General features: G+C 39.1%; 2 protein-coding genes across 4 annotated transcripts in view; one reads left to right on the forward strand and one right to left on the reverse strand.

Moving 5' to 3' along the window:
- LOC121930893 (voltage-dependent calcium channel subunit alpha-2/delta-4-like) overlaps nt 1-10,273 on the forward strand; it is a 113,873-nt gene extending 103,600 nt beyond the window's left edge. The window contains exons 23-24 of the mRNA XM_042467857.1: nt 2,598-2,675; nt 9,983-10,273. Of these exons, the coding sequence (XP_042323791.1) occupies nt 2,598-2,675; nt 9,983-10,107 (203 nt within the window). The 3' untranslated portion in view covers nt 10,108-10,273. The remainder of the gene's footprint in view (nt 1-2,597; nt 2,676-9,982) is intronic.
- A 1,020-nt stretch (nt 10,274-11,293) lies between these two features.
- The window catches only part of LRTM2 (leucine rich repeats and transmembrane domains 2), a 57,300-nt gene continuing 45,581 nt past the window's right edge, over nt 11,294-23,012 (reverse strand). For all 3 annotated transcript variants that reach the window (XM_042470129.1, XM_042470127.1, XM_042470128.1), the window contains 2 exons: nt 20,510-21,100; nt 11,294-14,845 (listed from right to left, as the gene is read on the reverse strand). In XM_042470129.1, coding sequence (XP_042326063.1) covers nt 14,394-14,845; nt 20,510-21,100 — 1,043 coding nt within the window. In that variant the 3' untranslated portion in view covers nt 11,294-14,393. The remainder of the gene's footprint in view (nt 14,846-20,509; nt 21,101-23,012) is intronic.

Raw genomic sequence — 23,012 nt, forward strand, 5'->3', positions numbered from 1 at the left:
TTTTTTACTAGCTATCTGTTTTAACATTGTAATGATTTAATTCCTTTTTAAAGTCTCATATTCAGTTTAATATTTTTAAATGTATTTTATTTTTTTACTAGCTATCTGTTTTAACATTGTAATGATTTAATTCCTTTTTAATGCACCCTTTTTGTATGTTTTTAATTGCATTGTTCTTTTAATATTGTGCAGCCGCTCTGAGTCCCAGTTCTGGGGAAAGAGTGGGATACAAATAAATATTATTATTATTATTATTATTATTATTATTATTATTATTATTCAAAGGCCTGTCTGGTAATGACACAGGAAACAGCTGTCGAATTCCCTTCTCTGTGGTTGCCAGCAAGCAAATACCTTTTTACAATCAGCCTTCCCTATCCACAGATGTCTTATCGACGGATTCAACCATCCACTGCTTGAAAATATTTTTAAAACATATAAATTAAAAAAAATAAACCTTGATTTTGCCGTTTTATATAAGGGTCACCGTTTTCCTATACCATTGTGTTTAATGGGACTTGAGCATCCACAGAGTTTGGTATCCACAAGAGGTCCTGCAACAGTCATTTGATAGTGAAATAGTTGTGGGGAGTCTTTTTAGGTGTGTATGTGCTGAATATGTATCTTTAATGTTAATGTTTTTAAATTATTTTGTACTTTTTAAAATTAATTTCATTTCAATAAGATATCTTGGTTAATTGTCTTTTAATTTTTTTTCCAAATCATTGGGCTTTTAGCTTTATCTTGTCTTAGCCTTGCCATAAGCCACATTAGGTCCCATGTCAGGGGAAAGGTGGGATATAAAATAAATTTAAAAATTCTTGCATTTTCTATAATGGAAGTAGTGGGTGTATGAGAAATAGATGCATATCTAGTGACAGATGTAGGCAGCAGCCATTTTTGATAATTAAGCAAGTTTGAGCTTTCGGGCATTTAAGGACCTTAAATAAAAATTTCCTTGGTCATGATGAAGGGCAGCTTGGGTTACACATGTAGATGGGGGAGAAAGTAGCTACTAAACTGTACCAATCCTTAACTAAATTCCATACAAACTGCAGACAGTTGAATGAACATCCATGGTTGTCCTTAGCAACCAGTTAGGCCTACCAGCATCCCTTCCAACTAAAGCCTATGGTATTTATTTCTATGAAATTTCATTTGGAGCAATAGTGAGGCTCATAATAGATTCCTGCTGATGGTATTTAGGGTCCTATATCAGGGAATGGAATAAATATCTGAAGCAGTATACAGTGACTATTGCTCATAAACCTTCATAGGCAATTTTACAGCTCACGCTAAAAAGGTGGAAAGAGAGATCTCAGAGTCCTTTGGCAGTTCCCTGTGCTTTTTCTTTCTCAGCACCTTATGTCCGGCCCTCTTTTTTCTAACAAGAAAAAACACAATTAGAACTAGAATTCAAAGATATAGCCATGTTAGTTTGTAGAATCAGTATGTCAAGAGATCTTGTAGCGCCTTTGAGACTAACTGAAGGAAAGAAGTTGGCAGCATGATCTTTTGTAGAGTAGACTGAAGTCTACGAAAGCTCATACTGCCAACTTCTTTCTTTCAGTTAGTCTCAAAGGTGCTACAAGATCCCTCTACAACTAGAGCTAGTTCATTAATAAGCCAATAGGAATCTTGGTTTGGTTTTGGAAATGCAGATATTAAAAAAATAACTTGGTATGACTACAAATTAAAAATCCAATTAAGCAATCAGGGTGATATCATTGGTCAGCAAGGCTCAGAACAGAATCTACAGACTTTTTTTTTTTATCTAGCTCTGAGAAACAACAGCTCAAATGGTAGAGCTGTGTCTGGACTATACCACTTCAAGCTATAGGTGGAAGAACCAATGGTTGCATAATTCCACATGGGAAACATTTTGGCACTTAGCTAGCAGGAGAAAGGGCCTAGGCTAGTACATCAATGACCTTTAGTTTTCTAAGGCTGCACAGGGACGTAGCCAGGATTTTGGGAAGGGGGGGTGCGGGTGCCAGGCTACGTGCCACCATGATAATGGGGCGCGTGTGCCGGGCGGCCACCCCATTCATTTATCTAACCGGAGGGGGGGGTCCGGACCCCAAGAACCCCCCCCCTTGGCTACGTCCCTGGGCTGCATTTGCATTGCAGAAATAATCCTGTTTGATACTGCTTTATTGACATGGTTCAGTGCTATGGAATTCTGGGAACTGTAGTGTTGTGAGCCATTTAGCTTTCTGTGTCATAGAGTTCTGGTGCCCCAACAGACTACAATTCTCAGAATTCCCTAGCCTTGAGCCATGGCAGTTAAAGCAGTGTTGAACTGGATTGTTTATGCGGCATGGATGCAACCTATAAGTATAGGATTTATTTTCTCTGGTGGAGTGCCAATCAGTTGAAACATCACCAACTTGGAAGAGGTGCCACCTAGATTCTTGCTAGAGGCACCATCTAGGTTCCAGTTCTCCGCTTCAGCTGCTGTCTGTGAGGACTAGGTCTCCCTGTATTTGAGTTTTGTACTTGGTTTTGAAAGGCGTTAACAGTGTGACAGTTTTGAGACCCACTCGCCTAAGTATATAGGCTCAAGAACTGAATCTGTTACTTTTATTTCTTGACAGAAGGAGGTCAGCCTGAGGGGATAACAGTGAGCACCTCCGTGACTGTGACTGTGGATGGGAAGACAGCAATCGCTGCAGGTAGGATCTTGTTTCAGTTCGCTTGCGGCATTATGTTGGGGATACAGATTCCCCCTTTTTGAGTATGAAATGGTATCAAAACTGGTAAAGGTTCATTTCAATGGACAAAATGTCACCAAAAAGTGTAAAAACCAAACTAGCTTTGAGTTGCTCGTGTGTATAGTTGCAGTGTCATGATTCTTTCAACCAACAAAACCTATGCTTTTTTTCTGATTTGTTTTCTTTTTACACGTCCACTTCTCACAGCAACAGCAACACCCCCCATGCATCTGTTAATTTTCATTCCAGAGCATGGAGTTCCCAGAGTTGGTCAAAAGGGGGTTAACATGCAACCTTGGCTACAAAGTTGGGATGCTTAGCATCCTTTGAAGTCCTTGTTATTTACTTTTTCCATTGAAGGTTGTTGAAAGAGCAATTTCTGAAACAAACCTAAAACAGAAAACGTTCGATTCATTCTATTTTTATGCTGTTCAGTGTATTACCTGGCAGAGATGTTTGTCCACAAATGCAGATAAGAATACAGCATGCAGTTTGCAGGCATCCATATAAATGTTCTTCTTTTCCTCTCCAAAATCAAATTGTTGTAAAAGTAAGGTAGTGATTGATGATCAGATAGTTAAACTATGGTAGATATTAGGAGACAACAAGAGAAGAAATTTATGGGTTTTAGGAAGAGTAGAGAATAAATGTTGGCTCAAGAAAAAAACCTCAGTTCTTCATGCTGACATTAAACATTTCAAAGAAGTCCTAACAGCCAAATTCCTGGTCACTTACATGTTTTTATGGTGGCACTTATTTATAACAAAGATGAACTTGCATGGGAGATATACAGTTGGCCCTCTTTATCCATGGATTTTTATACACAGATTCAAGCATTCATGGCTTGAAAATATTCAAAAAAAGTGTAAGTTTCAAGTATCAAGCCTTGATTTTCCCATTTTATATAAGGGACACCATTTTGCTATGCCACTGTATTTAATGAGCATACACAGATTCTGTTATTCACGGGGGTTCCTGGAACCAAACCCCAGCGTATAACAAGGGTCCACTGTATACAGGTAGGTGATCTAATATAGACTTTTGTGAATTTCACTTTAAGATGAAGGAGTTGAAGGGAGATGGCCAATGTTGTGTTGTGTTGTGTTGTGGACTGTATTGGAAATGGGCTGGTAGAGACTGAAGGATCAGGTTGATCTACAAGGTGCAGTATTATATATTATATATTGATCTGAAATTGTCAATAAAATAATATTTTCATACTGCACAATTAAACCTTTCTCCCTTGGCATTTTGTGCCTTGAAAATGCTGAATATTGTTTCAATCTAACCAAGAGTTCAGTGTGGTGATTTCTAGAACAAAACTACATAGTGAGAGCTTTGACTGCTGCGGCCTCTACAGTACCTTTTCTAGTGATTTAAGATTTTTCTAGTGAATTAAGAAACCATTAGCTACTATACTGTGCCTAACATCTTTTCGATCACTGTGCAAACATTAACTAAGACTTCATCATTAATTATAGTTTAATTGAGGCTATTTTGTCTCAAGAGAGATAAGCCTAGAGCCTTTTGCTAGCAAAAATCAGCTCTACATATGACAAATGTGAAGTTGTATAATATCTGGATTTCCTAACCCCACTCCAACTAATGTTACTAACTGTTCTCTCATGTGAATCAATAACCTGGGGCTTTATTCTTCACTGGGGAAAACTGCTGCAGTTACATTGCAGCTGCTGACAGATTTAAGGTCCCAGTGAAACTGCTGGAATCTATGTGGGAGTTCGGCTGTCTCCTTAGTCTGTGTATATGATGTCTCTTTTACTGTGTGACCTTCTCAAGTGAGTTATTTGCTTGGCATCTTATCATTATTCCAGGCATGTACAAACTCTGTGTATGCACATGAGTGTGTTGTATATTTTAGAGTTGCTTTTAATTGCTGCTGCATATAGGGTTTGCATTTCATGTTCTTATCATCCAAAGTCCATCAGCCCTCCCAAGTATAAAGAATTTCCAGATCTCAGGAGCATTCCTTTTTCTGTTTCCTCAAACCACCTCTCTCTCTTCATCAAAGGGTCTTTTTTATTGCTCAATAAATTGAAGGCAACAGAGCCAATCTGATGTAGTAGTTTGAATGCTGGTCGTAACTCTGGAGATCAGGGTTTCAATCCCTGTTTGGTCATGGAAACCTACTGGGGTTTCATATGCACTGCAGAAAAAATCCAGTTTGGCACCACTTTAACAGTCATGGCTCAGTGCTCTATAATCCTGGGATTTGTAATTTTGTGAGATATTTAGACTTCTTTATCAGATAGCTGTGGTGCCACAATAAACTACAGATGCCAGGATCCCATAGCATTGAGCCATGGAAGTTAAAGTGGTGTCAAACTGGCTTACTTCTGCAGTGCAAATGCAGCCTGGGTGGCATTGGGCAAGTTGCACTCTCTCAGCATCAGAGGAAGGGAAAGACAACCCCCCTCTGAACAAATCTTTCCAATAAAACCTTGCGATAGCTTTGCCTTGGGGCACCATGAGCTATATTGGCAAAGGGAGTTCAGTTTTTTCTAAACAGCTGCCCTGCATGGCACTTGACAAACTATTTCTGAATTTAGATGAATTTCAAAAGCAAGAAATGTGCTGCAGGGAAAAAATGTAAACCAGAATGCCTGTTCTTATACACAGTGCAAAGCATTGCAAGCTCTATGATATTCCTTAATTTGACACAAGTTCTTAATTTATGGGGCTTGTTTCTATCCTATCTCCCACCGCCTCATGTACTGGGTGATTGAAAGCTGTCAGTACCAGAACAGCCTGAGTCAGGTAGTAGTGTTTAACTGTAGCTATATAGTACTATAACTAAGGGCAAATCTGCACTTTAAAAATAATGCAGTTTGACGCCACATTAACTGCCATGACTCCGTCCTACAGAAGCCTGAACAGTTTTGTGAAGCACCAGCACTGTTTGGCAGCAAAGACTGAAGAGCTTCAAGAATTACAAATCCCAGGATTCCATAGCATGGAGCTACAGCAAACTGCATTATTTCTACAGTTTAGATGCACCCTATGTAATCAAATACCAGCCGAGTCCAGATGTCAAATAGCTTTTTGGCCTGTAACATTCCTGTGTTGTTAGGAAGGGAATGTGATTTGTAAATTTCCTCTTCACTTTTGGGAAAGGGCAGTGAGGATGTTGGAGGTTGCTGTGGTCCTTTCTGTTACGAGTCTTTCAGTAATACAGTCGGCCCTCCACATTTGTGGATTTGACTTTTGCAGATTTGATTATTTATGGATTTGATTAATTTGTTCTCTCAAGGAATCTTACGGTCCTCCAGAGAAATTCTTCTGGAAGATGACCATAGAGTTGTGCTGGGTGACCTAGAGATTCCTAGAGAAAACACTTCTTTAGCCATTTGTTGGTCCCCCACCATGATTCTATGGTCAACCTTAGGCAGATGTTGGCCATAGAGTTGCGCTGGAGGTCCTAAAGTTTCCTATAGAGGTGCTCTCTTGGGTAGAAAAAAAGCCAGTGGTTTTGTGTTTTTTTCCACTTTCACGGGGGTCCTTGAGAAACCTACATTTCCAGTCCATTGGCTTCAAGCCCATTCCAGATTTGGGATTCCAGCCCAGGAGCTAGTTTAATCTCTCATGCAGCAGAGGCTGTCTAGCTCAGGGTTATCTGTCTCTTGCTGTCCTTGTCAGTTTGTCTCTTGATTGTTTCTGTTGTCATGCTTAAAGGGGAAAATAAAGACTTTGCAGCCCAGAGGAAGCTCACAGACTGCAGGACATTTGGAAATGACAACCCATGGACTTTGCCACATTCCCTTTTGCTCCCAAATTATTTGATATCGTTTTAATTCTAAGCAGAATTAGAGCAGGGAGAGTAGTTTCTATGGCAACACTTTCCTTTTGCCTTTGGTCTGACTCATTTCAGACAATTACTCTCACGCTCCAGGATTCACAGATGTGATAGAGGAAGAGTCATGTGCTGGGCTTTCAACTTTTCACTTTTAATTTCTTCTCCTTCCTTTCTCTGGGATTGACACTGATAATAGTCCCCACCCTTTTCAAATGTCTATTTGCAGTGCATTTCCTCTGTGAGTGGAGCTGTTTTGGTAGCCAAAGTGGGCACTGCTATGGTGCACCTCTGTGTACATAGGACTTCTAATATATAGGACATATTCTACTTCTGCTGTATTTAAAGGCATCAATCGGAGTATGAGTGCTAGGCCTTATATCCTGGTTATGTAGATAGTGCATTGCCTAGGTTTGCACTATTTTTGTACCCAACTATATTGTTTCTGTGGATCTTCTCTGCATGCAGACTGCAGCAGTTGATAATTTATGCAGTGATTTGGATGGAGTGGCTATGCAGTTTTTATACGTATGCATACAAATATGTCATATTCCAGGCTTGTAAATAACCATTTGGCTGGTTGCTGGTAAAGAGTAGAAGCAATGAAGCCTTTTTATTAATGATTTCTGATAGAGCACCTGAAGGATAAAAACATTGTGGTATTGGTTGTGGATCTTAATATGGTTTACTAGGGTGCTTAGTAACAAATAGGCTGATGAATAATAAATTGAATAAACTAGATCAGCCATGAAACCCACCGGGTGACCTTAGGCAAGTCACACACTCTCAGCCTCAGAGGAAAGCAATGGCAAACCTCCTCTGAAGAAATCTTGCCAAGAGAAACCCATGATAGGGCTGCCTTGGGGTCTCCATAAGTTAGAAATGACTTGAAGGCACACAACACACACAGTACATTTTTTTGGATTAAGTCATAAACAGCCATGATTGAACACACATTAATATATCTCATGTATTTGAGTAAATTGAAACATAAGAACCCATAGTACATTATACAAACCTCAGAAGAGCTCTGTTGGATCAATCTGAAGGTCAATATAGTCCAGTGTCTTGTTTTCCAGCGTAGCCCACCATAAGGCTTTGAAGAACAGCATGAAGGCAATAACCCTCTCTCACTGATGTTCCTAAGCAACTGGTGTTTAGTGCTGTATTGTGTATGAATGTGGTATTTTCATATAGCCATTATGACTAGCAGCTATTAATAGATCTAATCTTCATGGATTTATCATAATCTTTTAAAACGATCTAAGATAGTTGCAATATTACAGCAGTAAAATCCATAGCATGTTTGTGAAAATCCATAGCATGTTTGTAAAATTCCATAGCATCTTTGTGAAATTATTGCATATTTGTGTTGGGTATATTTATCTTTCTTTATTCTAACAGAGCTATGCTCTGTGATTACACAGATCAGCATAGTAGCAGAAGAATATCTTCCTGCTGCTTTGGGTTTGGGTGTTATTTTCTGGCTCTACTAGTAAGCCCTTACCATTTTTATCAGCTCTTCTCTCTTTCTGTTGCACTGGATGATCTTTGTGGTCTCTTCCAACTCTATGATTCTATGAGTTGCCTCAGTTCTGCTCAGAACTCATGCTATTTTAAAATACCTGTGCAATATTTTATGGTTTTATTCTGGCAGTGGTATTTGCAGAATTTGCGCCTTCACATGCTTCAAGAGCAGATTGTAGACTAAACATGTGTACTAGTGAGGATGTGTGAAGTACATAGGAAAATATAATTCTCCCGTTTTTTAAAAGATGCTTTTTAAATAATGAACCAAAAGGGGGGGGGGATGAGCGCAGCACTTAAATACAATACAATTACTGTATTCTATTTGTTCCTTAAACATATGGAGTTTCCTTCTGCTGTGTGATTTGTTCATCTCACCCAGTACTGTCTATTTCAATGGGCAGCATCTGTGCAAGTCCTCAGGAAGAGGTCTTTCCAAGCCCTGATACTTTTTTCTAAAGGTACTCGATATTGAACTAGGATGTTGCTCCTTCCCATGGGGAAGAGGAAGGAGTGTGGACAGGGTTCCAGAAGTTATGGTTCTGTTAATATTGATGGCAATGCTGTGTTGACAAACATGAGCCATTTGAGCTGTAGCTGTTCCCATGTAACATATGTTAAAAAGAAAAGTAATTCTCGGGTTCTCTATAATACTTCTTCGTAGTGCTGGGACTTACTACAGTTTTTCATTGTAAGGGCCACATGGCTTCAGGGAAAATATTTTCAGTTTCTAAGCAAGTAGATGTTGCTTTCTTTGTATCCTTCATATCCCTGGTTAACCAAGGATTACCTTTGGTTAGCCTAAAGGCTAGCTAATTTAGATTGAACCTTGTATCTAAATTTGGATCCAACCAAAAGTACCATTATATGTCCCTGTCTCAAATGGCCTGGATTTGTGTCAAGCCATAGAATGGCAAAATAATAGCCCCGTTTGTGGAGGAGAGCTACCCTTTTAGAAGGCAGATGGTCTGTGGGGGTTGGAATTGTCTGTGACAGCTGAGAAATGACAGTTGAGAAGATGAGAGAAAGGAATATTTGAAGAGCAGCTGCTCATGGAAAGGCAAAAAAGGGACAGAGCATGATGATGATGATGATGATGATGATGATGAAAGAAAGAGAAAACAAAAAAGAGTCAGAAAGGTACAATCCCATATGCTGGAAGTGAGAGATCTGAAAGTACAATTTACATTGAAGGGGGATGGATCTATACATGCATTTTTACCACTGTCCTTCTAATGGTTGGGAAATAGAAGGAAGGCATATAAATATGATACCACTGACTATCTTCACTGTCCTCCTCCAAACATGTTCCGTTCTTCCTAGAAAAAACAATATGGCATGTGGAATTGGACACAGTACTCCAGATACAGCCTGACTGATGGAGAATAAAATAGATTTTTACTTTTTCTGATGTGATAATTATTGTTCTATTGATGCAGCTTAATACCACATTAACCTTTCTTTTTCATCTTCATCATGCTGCTGTCTTTAGTTCATAATTTAGACTATAATCCTAGGGTCTTTTTCACATGCCTTGGTAGATGTTCCCGTGCTGGAAACCTTCACTGAGGGATAAGAGAGATTCAACCTGTGTTTTATTCTTTTGCTGTAACAAATCTACCCTGTTTTCTTCAGAGGGATATGATTTAATCAAAATTAAGCAATTGGCTTAGATTTATTTCTGATTTCTTCAGTGTCTTGTGTATTGGGGGATATCACACTTATGTCAAAAACCTTGTTGTTCTTATGCAATTCCTACAGGAAATTTCCAGTGGAGTGGGAGTGTATTATTTCCACAAAATAAATTTAAAACATAGGGTGCTTAGGAAAATACATTCTTTATTATTATTCTAAAACAACAAGCCAGAAATATAATATACCTTCAGCTGCTTTCTTTTTTTAAAAAAACTTGTTCTTCCTTAAATTCTAACAGAAAGAAAAAGGATTGGATGCGCCATCTGTCCATCCCTCTTGCCACCCTCCCCAGGAACTGTGCCTACCTCTGTTTTCCTGGGTCTTTCTATTAGAGAGATACATTTTCCCTGGTTGTTGTATTGACCTACCAATGCAGGAGAGCACATTTCTTGTCTATGACACCTTTATTGGTAGAATTGTCCTTCATTGTGGCTTCTGGCCAACTACCAAGAGTCATTTTTGTTGTATCTACTTAGCTATTTGTTATCTGCACCTGAAAGCCTGGAGCAAACAAAGAGCATTTTCACAAGTGATATTGAAATTTGTATTGAAATTCTATGCATGCAAATTTCTGCAGTAATGTCACATGTGCATGCATTATGAATGTTAATATTGCAACATTTTCACATTTCTAATTAACTTCAAATCACTTTTTATTGGAACAGGTCAAGCCAGTAAAGCAGGCTGTTTCATTTTCAGTGATGTCATGGGCATCTGTTTTTAAACCTGATCTGTATATACGAAGAGATCTTTTTAAAAGCTTTACAGTACTTAGATTATTAGAATTAATAGCTGGATAGTTAGAGACTTCTGTTTGAAGTTACAACAGCTGTTTCTCATGTTAGACCATGCAACAATAATCTTTCAAAGTGCCACATTAATAAGAAATGTGCATTGTTTTTATTGTTTGTGAAAATACTTTTTGTATATACCAATTCTAACACTGGTGTCATCATATCACTGATCTCCTGGGGAAAAAATCTCCTTTACAATATGCTACACGTCCATGCATTTCTGGTAGTGTTTTTGATTTATTCTAAGTACTTTGTTATAGCCATGCATACTAGAAGGATTATACCAACTCTGCTGAAGGGCCCCACTGCTGAGGTATTTATCTTCCCAGTTCCACTTGAACAGCAGTTCTGAACCATTCTACATGTGAACTTCTATTCTTATGGAATATGTGGTATGAATTTGGAAATCCCAACTTTGCACTCTCCATGGCTACAATAAGTACTAGCAGCATCAGTTCAAGAACAATGATATTCTAAATTCTTGTGTTCTCAGCATGTAGATCTTGGCCAATGTGGTAGGAAGATGATGAGATGTAAGATATTTTAAATCAATTCTGGGGGTCTTAGAACTTCCTAGACCTAAGTCGAGAGTGGTAAATTATTTATGCTCTAGAACTCCCAATCACAGCTGAAGGCACAGGTTCCCAGTGAGTTCAAGAGGACATTTTTCAGATCGATTTATTGCATTTTCCAGTCACTGAAGAATTTCTCCACTTGATCTTAGCCAAAAGGCCGAGAAGCGATCTATGGAATTTCTCCATAGGCAATTGTACTCCCAAAATGTTCCAATATCTTTGGAACCAACCAATATCCATTCATCATCCTCTACTTTGTTCAACAAACTATTTCTTTGTCCCTTCACATACTTCCCTTTTTCATATGTGAATTTCTAAATATGGAAGTATCAGGGTCAGCTCAATACTATTTCAATGAGAAATCAGAACAAAGTGTAAGGTTGTAACTAAAAATACAAAACATGGAAAACAAAGTATTATTGGCAACAAGGGAAACGTGTCATAGGTGAAAATAGGGGATGGGAAGAGGAAGGGGATTTTCCCTTCTCTCACCTCCTTTTGATATTTTTTTCCCAGTGCTTCTCATCCCCTAAATACACATGCACACATCATTTAATTTGTGCAAACGTCATCATTATTCCTTACAAGTAAAATAGAAATCTATAAATATACAGCTCTGACATAAGTCCCATTTCAAGTATGATTGTGCTGTCCAGTATGTTACAGAGGTAAGTTCCTTTGGGAAGATAAAGACAGTAACACTGGAGTCATATATCCAGCAAGCAGAATGCTAATACATTTTTGCTGGGTATATAAATAGTAGGAACAATACAGACATAGACACACTGGCTAGATTGCCCATCAGCCTGGGATAAAGCAGAAGTGGAGCTGGGTGTTTGGAGGAACTGCACTATAAAGATGGTATATAATGAGACAATCTTTATCCTCCATTTGTGGATTTGTTCCTTGCATTGATGTTGACTTTCTTCACATGCCTCATAAACTGAAACGCCACAGTCAATTTCCCACAGTGGCCTCCCTGAAGTTCCATTGGATTTTTTTTTCTGCTCAAGAAGTATGTTCATATATATATATTGATCTGGTAGTCCTTGGCAAATAGCATGGGGAAAAGGTTGATTGTTGCTCCCTGGATGGAATATCAAGTCTTTCACAGTGTTCCTGTTTGCTGACAGAGCATTTGGGCATGAATTAAAAGGCAGTGAGCACTGCTTTTGTTCAGAACCATCAGGAACAGCCAAAGAAAGAACTACAGATCATCTAAAGGCATCAAAATATCCCCCCCCCAAAAAAAAAGAAGAAGAAGAAGGAAGAACTCTGATGACCTGGTCCCTGCCCAACTGGGCTCTGCTCCTGAGTTGCTGGAGAGATATTTCAGAATCTGGGCCAGCTGCCAGGTTGTTTCATGACTGCAAGGATCACAGTATCCACAAAAACTGCGGCTGCACGACCTCTCGTGTCATCTTCCTATCCCAGGAATACCCGCTGTGACGGGCTAGAGCAGGTTACCATGGCAATATGTACTCTCCCCTGGAGACAACACTTTATCCCACTTTCACTGATATAAAATGAGTCCTTATGTAGGTTCTCCTCCTCCCCCTGAACCTCTGCCATCAGTTTGAAAAGAGATGAGACTAATGTGAAGTGCTGAAGACCTGTTAAAGATATTCAGAGTAAAAATGGTCAATGAGTAATGTGCAAATGCATGTGCTCAGATATTTTGCCTTTGTGTGTCTATGTACATTCATGTATAATGTCCATAGATGTTTCCCAGAACATTAATATTATCCATATTTTAGTTGGAATCTTATGTGGGTTCTTGGTATATTAACCCACAAGTGAAAATATTATATGAGTGTCTGTACCAGCAAACTGTTTGTGTGAGGAGCTGACTAACATTTTCAGATCCCTGAACAGCTTCTCCTTTCTTCCATTTTACACAGATCCTCATTGTTTTTTCATTCATATTTCCCCAGTTCTCCCCATCTGATCATTGCAGTGCATATGTGGAACCACACATATGCCTACACTGAGGATTTCAGCTATGATCTCCAGCATGTCTGACATACTTGTAACCATTTCCATGCTCCTCCCCAACATACTCACTAAGGAGATCAGAAAGACTGCTCTTCTCTTAAAGGCTCCTAGGGACTTCCCGAAAGTAAAAAGGTGTCATTTTTGTCCCCTTTACGTCCCCTTTATTTTCACGTTATTTCTGGTTTGCAGAAATGTCGTGTGAAAAACCTCCCACATTTGCAGGTTTTTTCTACTTTAAATCTACTTTAAATCCCGTGCCTGAATAGGATTCCTCCAATGTGATAAGGTCCCTAGAGACCACTTTTGCCACAAAAACTGTAAAAGCCTTTAGATTAATTCTCCAACGTCTTGGGGAAAAACATTTTTCCTTTTGAACCATGCACACTAACTTTCCCAAAGTAAATGCCTTTAGCATTCATCCATGTTCCCTCTCCTGTCCCATCTTTCCTTTTCTAGTATTTTTAAATGATCACTGCAGGATTCATAAATTATCCATATGAGGAGGGAAAGCTGGTACATTTTATAGTGTTTAACAAATATGAATGTACAGGTAGTAAGCAATGGAACACAGGTATGTATAGGAATGTTTGTATACATAGATAGGTAATCAGCTTGTGTTTCTCCCAAACAGTTAATATGTGGACCAGGGCACATGCCAGAGTGCGTGTATGAAGTACTGCTTTTTATTCTAAAAAATATTCATTCCTTTCTAGTGTTCCATGTAGGAAAGTCAAGTTCTCTGTTGCTGTAATGCACTCATTTATATTGGTCCTGGAGTTGTTGTGAAATGAATTGCTTTAACCAATATAGCTGGCGGGAAGGAGCAGATTGCCATCTGGTAATGTCAGTGACCCCACTCACAGTGACCCGTGAAGTTTAGTTGTTTTAACAGGATTTGGCTTGATGCCTTTGGCTGCTCATTTTGCTTGCAAAAGGTTCTGTGATGTTATGGGAACTTGCAAAGAAGTCAAGAAGTGAAGGAAGGATGAAAAGTATGCCAGGTTGCCTGAGTTCCCCAGATGAGATCATCAACAGGGAGTCTTCTGCAAAGAGGAGAAGTGATGAGCATTTGAGGTCTGACTACGGTCTATTCCCCTGGAACTATGTGAGAACAGAGGGAAGTCAGAGGAACCGGAACCAGAGGCAGGTATACTGACAAAGCATATTTGACTAATTGAACAAAGAGAAAGCAACACAGTCCATCTGTATGTCTGGGAAAAGCCAAAACTGCCCAGGCCATAGGCCTCTGTTGTATCCTGCTCTCTTCTGCCACTGATTTCCAGATTCATGCCACAGAGGAGATCTGCTTTTGTTCCTCATGTTCTCCCTCAGTATCTCCCATTAATGGCTGTCTCTTCTTCAGTTCCCGATGGTACTTAGCCATGAGGGATGCATAAATACAACCATAAGCTGCTGCCACTACCATCATGATACACACAATACCACAAACCACCCCAGCTATGATGACTGTGCCAATGGCCCGCCGCACACTGACAGGCCGATACCTTTGCTTCTGGGGGCAACCCACACTGGGCTCCTCTTCTGCTTCAGGACTTGTTTTAGGTTTGGGAGCAGATGTTCCCTTACTGCAAGGAGGGCCAATATTGTCCAGTACAGTAGAACTGTTCTCATCCTCCAGCTGGGAACAGTAGTTAAACATCTCCATGGGCACCATGCGCATATCCTTCCCCCGCAGCTCCTTAGGAAGAGTACATGCCAGCTGGTCTATCTTTCCTCCTATCCCACAAAAAAAAGTGTACTTAGTACTTATTTTAATGTCAGGCCATACTATATTCAGTGTAGTAATTTACCTCAATACAGGTATCACGACTGAAGACTTAAGTAATGTACAGGGATGGTTTCCACTTCTCTAAGCCATTATAGTATATTTATATTGCAGAATTAAAGAATGAATCATTGCTAAAACAAATATTTTGCTATTTACTTCTGTATAGTCAGCTAGATTTTCTCTTCATTTTTTAAAAGTGGTAAACAATAAAGAATTGGAACAATAAAAATAATTAAAATAAAGTGAATGGCAAAAGGTAAATTACAAGCAATAATCATGTACCACCATATAATTAAGAAAAAACATACCAGAGCAATGCTCAGTTTACACCATCACTGCAAGCCTTCAAAAAAAAGTAATGTGTTCAGCAAAAGGTAAAAAGTAAGCTATAATGGTGCCAGGTAGACTTCATTGGGTGAGCCAATGTGTGGTAGTAGAATGAATCTTGGACTATAATTTTGGGGGACCAGGTTTCAAGCCTCCAACCTTGAACAGGTCATATTATCTCAGCCTTTAGGGGAAGGCAGTGGCACACCTCCTCTGAATAAATCCATTTAAAAAAACTACTATAGGTTTGCCTTGGCGTCTCTGTAATTCAGAACGGACTTGAAGATACACAACAATAACAAGGGTTCATTGCACAAGCATTCCACAGCATAAGTAGCACACCTCAAAGGTCCTGTTTCTTGTACCCCACCTCTGGACTTTAGGTGGCCTGGACACAGAGCAGGATATGTACAAAAGTGCATATACAGGAGGAGGGTGTATTTAAGGTTAGCTGGTGTGAGGGTTTTTTAGTGCTAAGATCTAAGACTAGTTAAGAAACAAACTGACAACTAGAGTGAAGGTGGAATACTATGTGGTCTATCTATCCACTCCCAACAGATATTCTATCAGCATCATTTTGGGCCAACTTTTCAATAGCAGCTCCATGTATTACAGTAATCTAATAATGTATGAATGGCCAGCTCTGTTTTCTTCAAGTCTGCCTGCATATGAAACATACTAGCTTAAGCTTATAAATAGTCGTCGCTGTCATATGAGCTTCCAAAGCAGTACTAGATCCCCTTGTTGCAAACCTGTATTTTTATGAGGAACAACTGTGGAGTAGTGGTTTGGGTGTTGGACTAGGACCCTGGGAGACCAGGGTTCAAATCCCCACTCAGTCATGGAAACCCACTGGATGGCCTTGGGCAAATGACACTCAGCCTCAAAGGAAAGCAAAGGCAAGCCTCTTCTGAACAAAGCTTGCCAAGAAAACCCCATGATAGGGTTGGTCACCTTAGGGTCACTACAAGTTGGAAACACACAAACTAACAACACCTTGTCAAAACCAGGGAGCACTCCTGTTCCTTATTTGACTGATCCCAACCAACAATGGTTCCATCTCATCTGGAATAAGTTTCTATATATTGATCTAGATTCAGTCCCTCACTCCACCTCATACAATTATTCACATTTTGCACTGTCTTTCTAGTTCTGAAAACACTTCAGCCCAAAAATTGGCTATGACCCTTACCAAAAATGATAGTTCTCCCAGCTTATAATTACATATATATTGTGGATATGGAAAAATTACAAATAAATGGGTAGATCTGGAGCAATTTGGGATATGTCTGAATTAAAGCAAGATTGCTCAAATATGGACCAAATTCAAACATGAACACTCTTGATTTAATGAAGATAGATTTAATGTGTCTCCATTAAATAAAGTGTGTTCAAATTTCTCTAAAAAAGGATATATTTGCCTTCAAGCTTTCCATATAAGGAAAGAAGAAAGGGAGAGAAGGGGCATGTTTTTGTGAATGATAGATCCATCTTCTGTTATTAGCAAATGAAGTTACCATGGATTTCATGCTTTGAAGGAGTGATGCTGAAGTAATATATCAGAGCAATATTCCAGTGCTCACTATTATTTTATGGTTGTTATTCCCAGGGATAGGAATCTTTACCATGTTTTTGTAGAGTCTATGATACCTGGGGGAGCATGGCATTGAGTGCTTCTTTGCAAAATGCAATCTTTCTCTGTCACTGCCATATCCATTATCTCATCCATCCTGTTGCACTTTTTGTGAGTTTGATGCCAACTGAACAGAACACAAAATCCTGAACTCTTTTTAAAGTCATAATAGCTCCAAAGGTCTCTGCCTATTCTTCTGAAATTCTGCATGTTTCTCTCCTAGGAACAATACTCTGACATATACCATTTTCATAAAAATTGTCAGAACATTAACGAAACACAGAGAAGGTAACAAGGAGTAAACATCCCCATTCCAATAACAACAATATCAACAACAACTGTGGAGATTATTGCACTGCCAATTCCCTGCTTGGATAGACATAGGTTGTAATTGTAATGGACGGATCTTATCAGACATCCCCATACTGGGCAGTAGGGAGCCCGTATCCAGTCCAAGCTTCTCCAACAGCTTTTCAAGAACTGGAAAATCACATTCTTGAAAAGCTGCAGGAGAAGCCTGGATTGGATATGGCTTGCCTACTGTCCAGCCATGGGTCTGTCTGATAAGGTCCATCGGTTATGGTTAAAACCCCTGTCTATCCCAGCAGGAATTGGTGGTGTGATAATCTTAGAGTATTGTTTTATTATATTAGATTGATTAACGAGGGCTACTTCTATACCATATTAATTTTTCACAGCAACTGTACACAGAAAACCTAGTAAGGATAACTTTATCCTGTTCCAGAAACCTCTGCAATATAAACCCTCCTGCCCAGCTTTTCATGAAACTTGGTAGGCTTGATCCTCCCAGAAAGGACAACTAGCCATGCAAATTCCATCCAGTTTTGCCAAGAAACAAAAGTGATTGGCAATTCCTTTAGACAATATATAAAGACATAGTACAAACATTCATGTAACTATGCTTTGCAGTTTGGCAGATGGAATGCCCTCCTAAGTGGCTGGTATGCTTACATATTTCATCTAATTCTGACAAACAGAAAAAATTACAGTCCCCTTTTATTCCCAGTGATAGTGACTAGGAAATATAAAGGTTTTAATTTCCAGATCAAGATTCAGATTCACACCAAAAGCAAAATTAGCTGGCCTTCTAATTGATCTGAGCTGAACTGGCCTACAGGCATACCTCAGTTAGCAAAGCCTCTAATAAAGAAGCTCCTTTTCACAAAGTCTCTTTTTGCTCACATAGCCCTGCATCTTTTCCTCCTTGTCCTCTGTCTAGCTGGAATTTTAAACAGCATTACTACTGCAAGGATGTTGAAGGACTGGAGAAACACAGATGTTCAGTTGCCAAGTTGCAGCAGCATGTCTGAAGTAAACAGTGCAATAAGGTTTGAGCTAGGAAAGAATGGGATATTACTCAGCCAGTCCTAACCTAGTTGTCTGTGCCTGCTTACAACAGGCAATGAAACTGCAACTGCCTCTAGAGCATGAGCAAATAGCAAAACAGAGGGAAAGTGAATTAACTTGCCCTCACCAGCTATGCCCAGCATATTATAAACACATAGATCTATGATTTTGGCCACCATAATGGAAGTCATAAGAAAATGGAGGTAGTGAAAGAAAGACAATGCATTTTGGACAGAGCTTTCAAGTGGTCTGAAGAAGTTTCAAACATGTTTGTTCACTTATGCGAGGCATACTTTAGCTGGTTGTTTCATTTCATGTGTGCATACTGTTTGTTTTGAATAAAACTTGGGTAAAACGTTGAATTGCTCTTTTTTCTTCTTCTTCTTTTGTGATATAGGGACCTATCCCTGTTCTTTGCTCATTATTTCTACTTCTGGTACCAATTTTGCTGTTAAAAAACATGATGTCCAGGAACACAACTACTTTATTAACCTAGGTATATCCATATTTTCTTAGTTGCCAGATTGCAGTACCTACTGAATCGTGAAGGAAATGCAGACCCCTACTCAGAATATTGCAAAGAATAACCTATTTGAAAGTCAGGGGACATTTGTTTAGCTGTCTGAGGACTTATGTACAAGACATGTAACAAGCTAAAGTTATAGAGATTGTTCACTTCATGGAATATGCTGCTAGTTCTTAAAAATGACAGTTTAGACATGCTGTCTGTTTCCACTTCCCAGCCTTAGAATCATCAAAAGTGTTAGTGTAGGTCTGTTTACAATGAGTAGGAAGGTTTAGACCCGAACAGGTCAATCCTTTGAACAACCTGCAGCTAGAGTAGGAATTCTCTTAATCATGAAAAGAGATAAATGGTTATTTTTAGTGGGTTTTTCGGGCTATGTGGCCATGTTCTAGAAGAGTTTCTTCTTGATGTTTCACCAGCATCTGTGACTGGCATCTTCAGAAGATGCCAACCACAGATGCTGGCAAAGCGTCAGGAAGAAACTCTTCTAGAACATGGCCACATAGCCCGAAAAACCCACAAAAAAACTATGGATGCCGGCCATGAAAGCCTTCGACTTCACAGATAAATGGTTGTTGCCCCAAGAGATCGCTCCACCTCCACTGCTTTTTGTTCAGTACAGTGCAAGGAGGATGTTTTAAAAAGGATCTCATTTAAACACAAATAATTAAAATCACTTTTTAAAAAAAGATGACTAGCCAGTAGCAAAAAGTGTAGCAGCAACTGTAAGCACAGGAGATGGTGAACTAGCATCCAGTAATAACAAACACTTTGCCAATTAATTGACTCAAAAGGTTGCTGTCAATTAACACATTACCAGTGGCATTTGAGACACTGATACCCTGCCTTTACAGAGCTAAGTGGTGAATGCCTATTAAGAGATTAGAGGCCATAGTTTTGCTGTGGGCATCTTGCATGTGAAGAATACAGCTATGTTCACATTGTACAAGGTCAAAAACCTAGCCATAGAAGACAGCCACTGGTTATTAACCCTGCTTTGTTTAGCATTTGCATTAACTTAAAATTTCCTCTTAATGATCACACTCCATGTAATTCTCTTTGCACTCTAGCAGTCTATTTTCTAATGTGATGATCTACAATCAGTGAGTTCAAAAATTTCAAGATGATCAAACTTAATGCCCTTCATATCTTGGGTACCTCAAAGTAAATCTACTTCTGGGAGTCTGAGTGACTGTCAACCTCTGCAAAGACAACAGTGGCTGAGAAAGTACTTGCAACATAAATTACAACATACTTACTGTGCCTTAACACATCAGATTTATAATACACTGTGACTATTATCTGTCATCTCGGCCTCAGAGGGAGCGATCAGGCAGACCCAGCAACATCGGGGACTGCCTGAAGGAAGAGGCCCCTCCCTCCTCAACTGTCATCTCGGCCTCAGAGGGAGCGATCAGGCAGACTCAGCAACATCAGGGACTGCCTGAAGGATGAGACTTCTCCCTCCTTTAACTGTCACATTGTATTTTGTATTTATTGCAATTTTTTACTGTACACCACTATGATCATTGCGGAATAGTGGTCTATAAATAAAATGTATTATTATTATTATTATTATTATTATTATTATTATTATTATTATTAATGGTCCAAGAACTAGAGTTTAGGTCAACCTCATCTGTCCAAATTGTTTCCCTTTTCTGTCTAGTTTTTTCTTTCAAGCTCCCTAAAACACCAAAGAGTAGAAGTGAACAATTTTCAGCATTAATAACTGACTCTTTCTTCAATAGTACTTACCTCGATAAGAGAACCATTCCATCCAGTATTTGAAATCTCTGAGATTACAATCACATTCCCAGGGGTTGTCTCCTACTTGTAACTGCTGCAGGCTGACTAATGGCTCAAAAGTTACCCTGTCCAAATTCTGCAGCCGATTTGACCTGAGAGAGAGCCAACGGAGAGAAGGGAGGTCATCAAATATGCCTGAAGGTATTTGAGCAAGCCCATTGATGGAGAGATCCAGCTGACGCAGAAGAACAGTGTTCTGAAGAAGCTCTTTATCCAAATTCCTGATGCTGTTGTTCCTCAGTTGTAGTTCAGTGAGGTTCACTAAGTCTCTGAAAACATTCTCAGGAAGTTGGTCCAAAAAGTTGTTGGAAAGATCCAGTCTCTGGAGAGCAGAGAGGTTGGAAAAAGTTTGTTCTGACAAGGTGCTCAGTTGGTTGTTGAGGAAAAGTAAGGTCCTAGTATTTGAAGGAATGTCAAAAGGGATGGATGAAAGACCCAGGCCACTACAGTCCACCTCCAGAGTACCACTGTTGCACTTACAAGAGGATGGGCAAGCAAAGAGGGACTCTGCTGCACAGAATGAAAGCCAACAGGCAAGCACTACAGAAAATGGAGAACAAATGCATATTAAAACATTCTCCTTGATTATATCCACATACAGTTTCATTTATGAATGTTGCCCAGCATGGTAGCCAGTTGCAGAAATATGTTCTTCCAGTGAATAGAATCCAGTGAAGTAACATCCAGTGAATAGAATCTATTTCCTGACCCAAATGATAGTATGTTAACACTCAGTTCTAGCTTTACTCTACCCAGTCACTACTTTATTTTTCCTTATCTATTTAGGTGAATCCACTTTAAAAGAACAATCACCTTTGCCCTCTTAAAATAATATTATAAGATTGGGAACCAAATGAACTTTCGAACAGATGAGTTCTTTGCTGCTAGACGAATTCCCGCCATGTGAGGTTCCTTTCACCTGTTAGGTAGCAGGACTAAGGAGTAAACATCCTTATAATATTGTGAGGGGGAAAGGTCATTATACTCCAGAGGGCTTTGCTCCTCTAATGTTGTAACACCATCATAGATAAAATGATGTCAAGCAAGATTGAGAGACAATTCAGACCTTGTACAGACAACAGACAAGTCTTTCTAAAATTTCAGTTTCCATAAGAATTGGTTTTGTGTTACTTATTTACCTACTTTTAAGATACACTTTAAAGTACAAGTTATTATTTGGTGTTTTCTTGAGAATGAGAATCATAGTGGAGTGGGATAACTTCAAGTCCAGCAGTTGCTTTACTTAAATGTATGTTTTGTTTCACATGTCAAAGACACTGGTTGCATGTAAATTACCAAAGTATAGTTTGAGCATTTATCTAACACCATCTAAAGGTCAAGAAGGGATGTAGGGCAGCCCTTAAAAAGTGTTGCACCATTTTCTGAAGGTCAACAAATACTCAAAGGTCAGAACACAGCATGCAGTAAATTCCAAAGACATGATTCCCCCCAAGGGAAGGTACTGCCTCTAGCTTCCCACAAGAAACGACAGAACTATAACAAAAAAGGGTTCAGCCTGTTTTTAATTACCATAAAGATGAATAAATGTGCTCCATGGTTACCCCTCTTGATCTGCATTTGAAAAAGTATGAATTTCAATCTGTTTCCATTTTCTAAACACATCATAGATTTTGGATTTGGGTGAAGTCCAAAGCTACTGAATATGAATATAAACTTGAATGTTGATGGCTCTAAGTTTTGTTTCTATCCCCTTTGTTATTTTAGAATCTGAAATTTAGATACTTTATACAATACTTCCATTTGTACCTGATTGCTGGCATTATTTCAGTGAAGTGATATGGTCATTAAAATATTAAAGTTCCAAAAAGAGGAACTTTAATCTGTAGGATTATTCATAAATTTGTTCCTCAAAATTAATGGAATTCTTATCTGTGTAGGTTTACAGGAGATTCTGTTTCAGGCTGCTATACCACCTTTCATAAACCAAAACAGGAACAAAACCAGAGAGCTCAGGAGTGTCCTTTCTGAGACCTCACAGCTGCCTTCTTACCAAGCAGAGGTCATGGTCAACTCTATAGATGTCACAAAAGATGCTATGTACCATGAAAGGAGATTCTGTTGGCACTAGAGCTGATATTGTCTGGCCACAAGTATTTAATTCCCCTTGAGGCCTCTCACTCTATGGAGCAATGGTGATGCTTGAAAGAACAAGAAGGAAGGGAAAGTGACATGAATCGTTCAAGTGATCCTGTCTTTCTTGGATGCTTGACAGAAGTACCATATTAATAATACAGTGACATCTGGGATGATGGGAGAACATTTAGCTGCTTTGTGTAGAGAAAGGTGAGAATATATCACGAAATGCTATATGGGAGCCACTCTTCAGTATTCATTTAATCAAATGCTTTCCTGTTTGCTAGCCTCTGACTTTGCTCCTGTGCAATACTGTTATTAGTGCAGTTGTACCTCTGCCTCTTCCAAAGACCAGAGT

The sequence above is a fragment of the Sceloporus undulatus genome, chromosome 5 (genome assembly GCF_019175285.1).
Source record: "Sceloporus undulatus isolate JIND9_A2432 ecotype Alabama chromosome 5, SceUnd_v1.1, whole genome shotgun sequence".
In the NCBI taxonomy this organism is placed as follows: Eukaryota; Metazoa; Chordata; class Lepidosauria; order Squamata; family Phrynosomatidae; genus Sceloporus; species Sceloporus undulatus.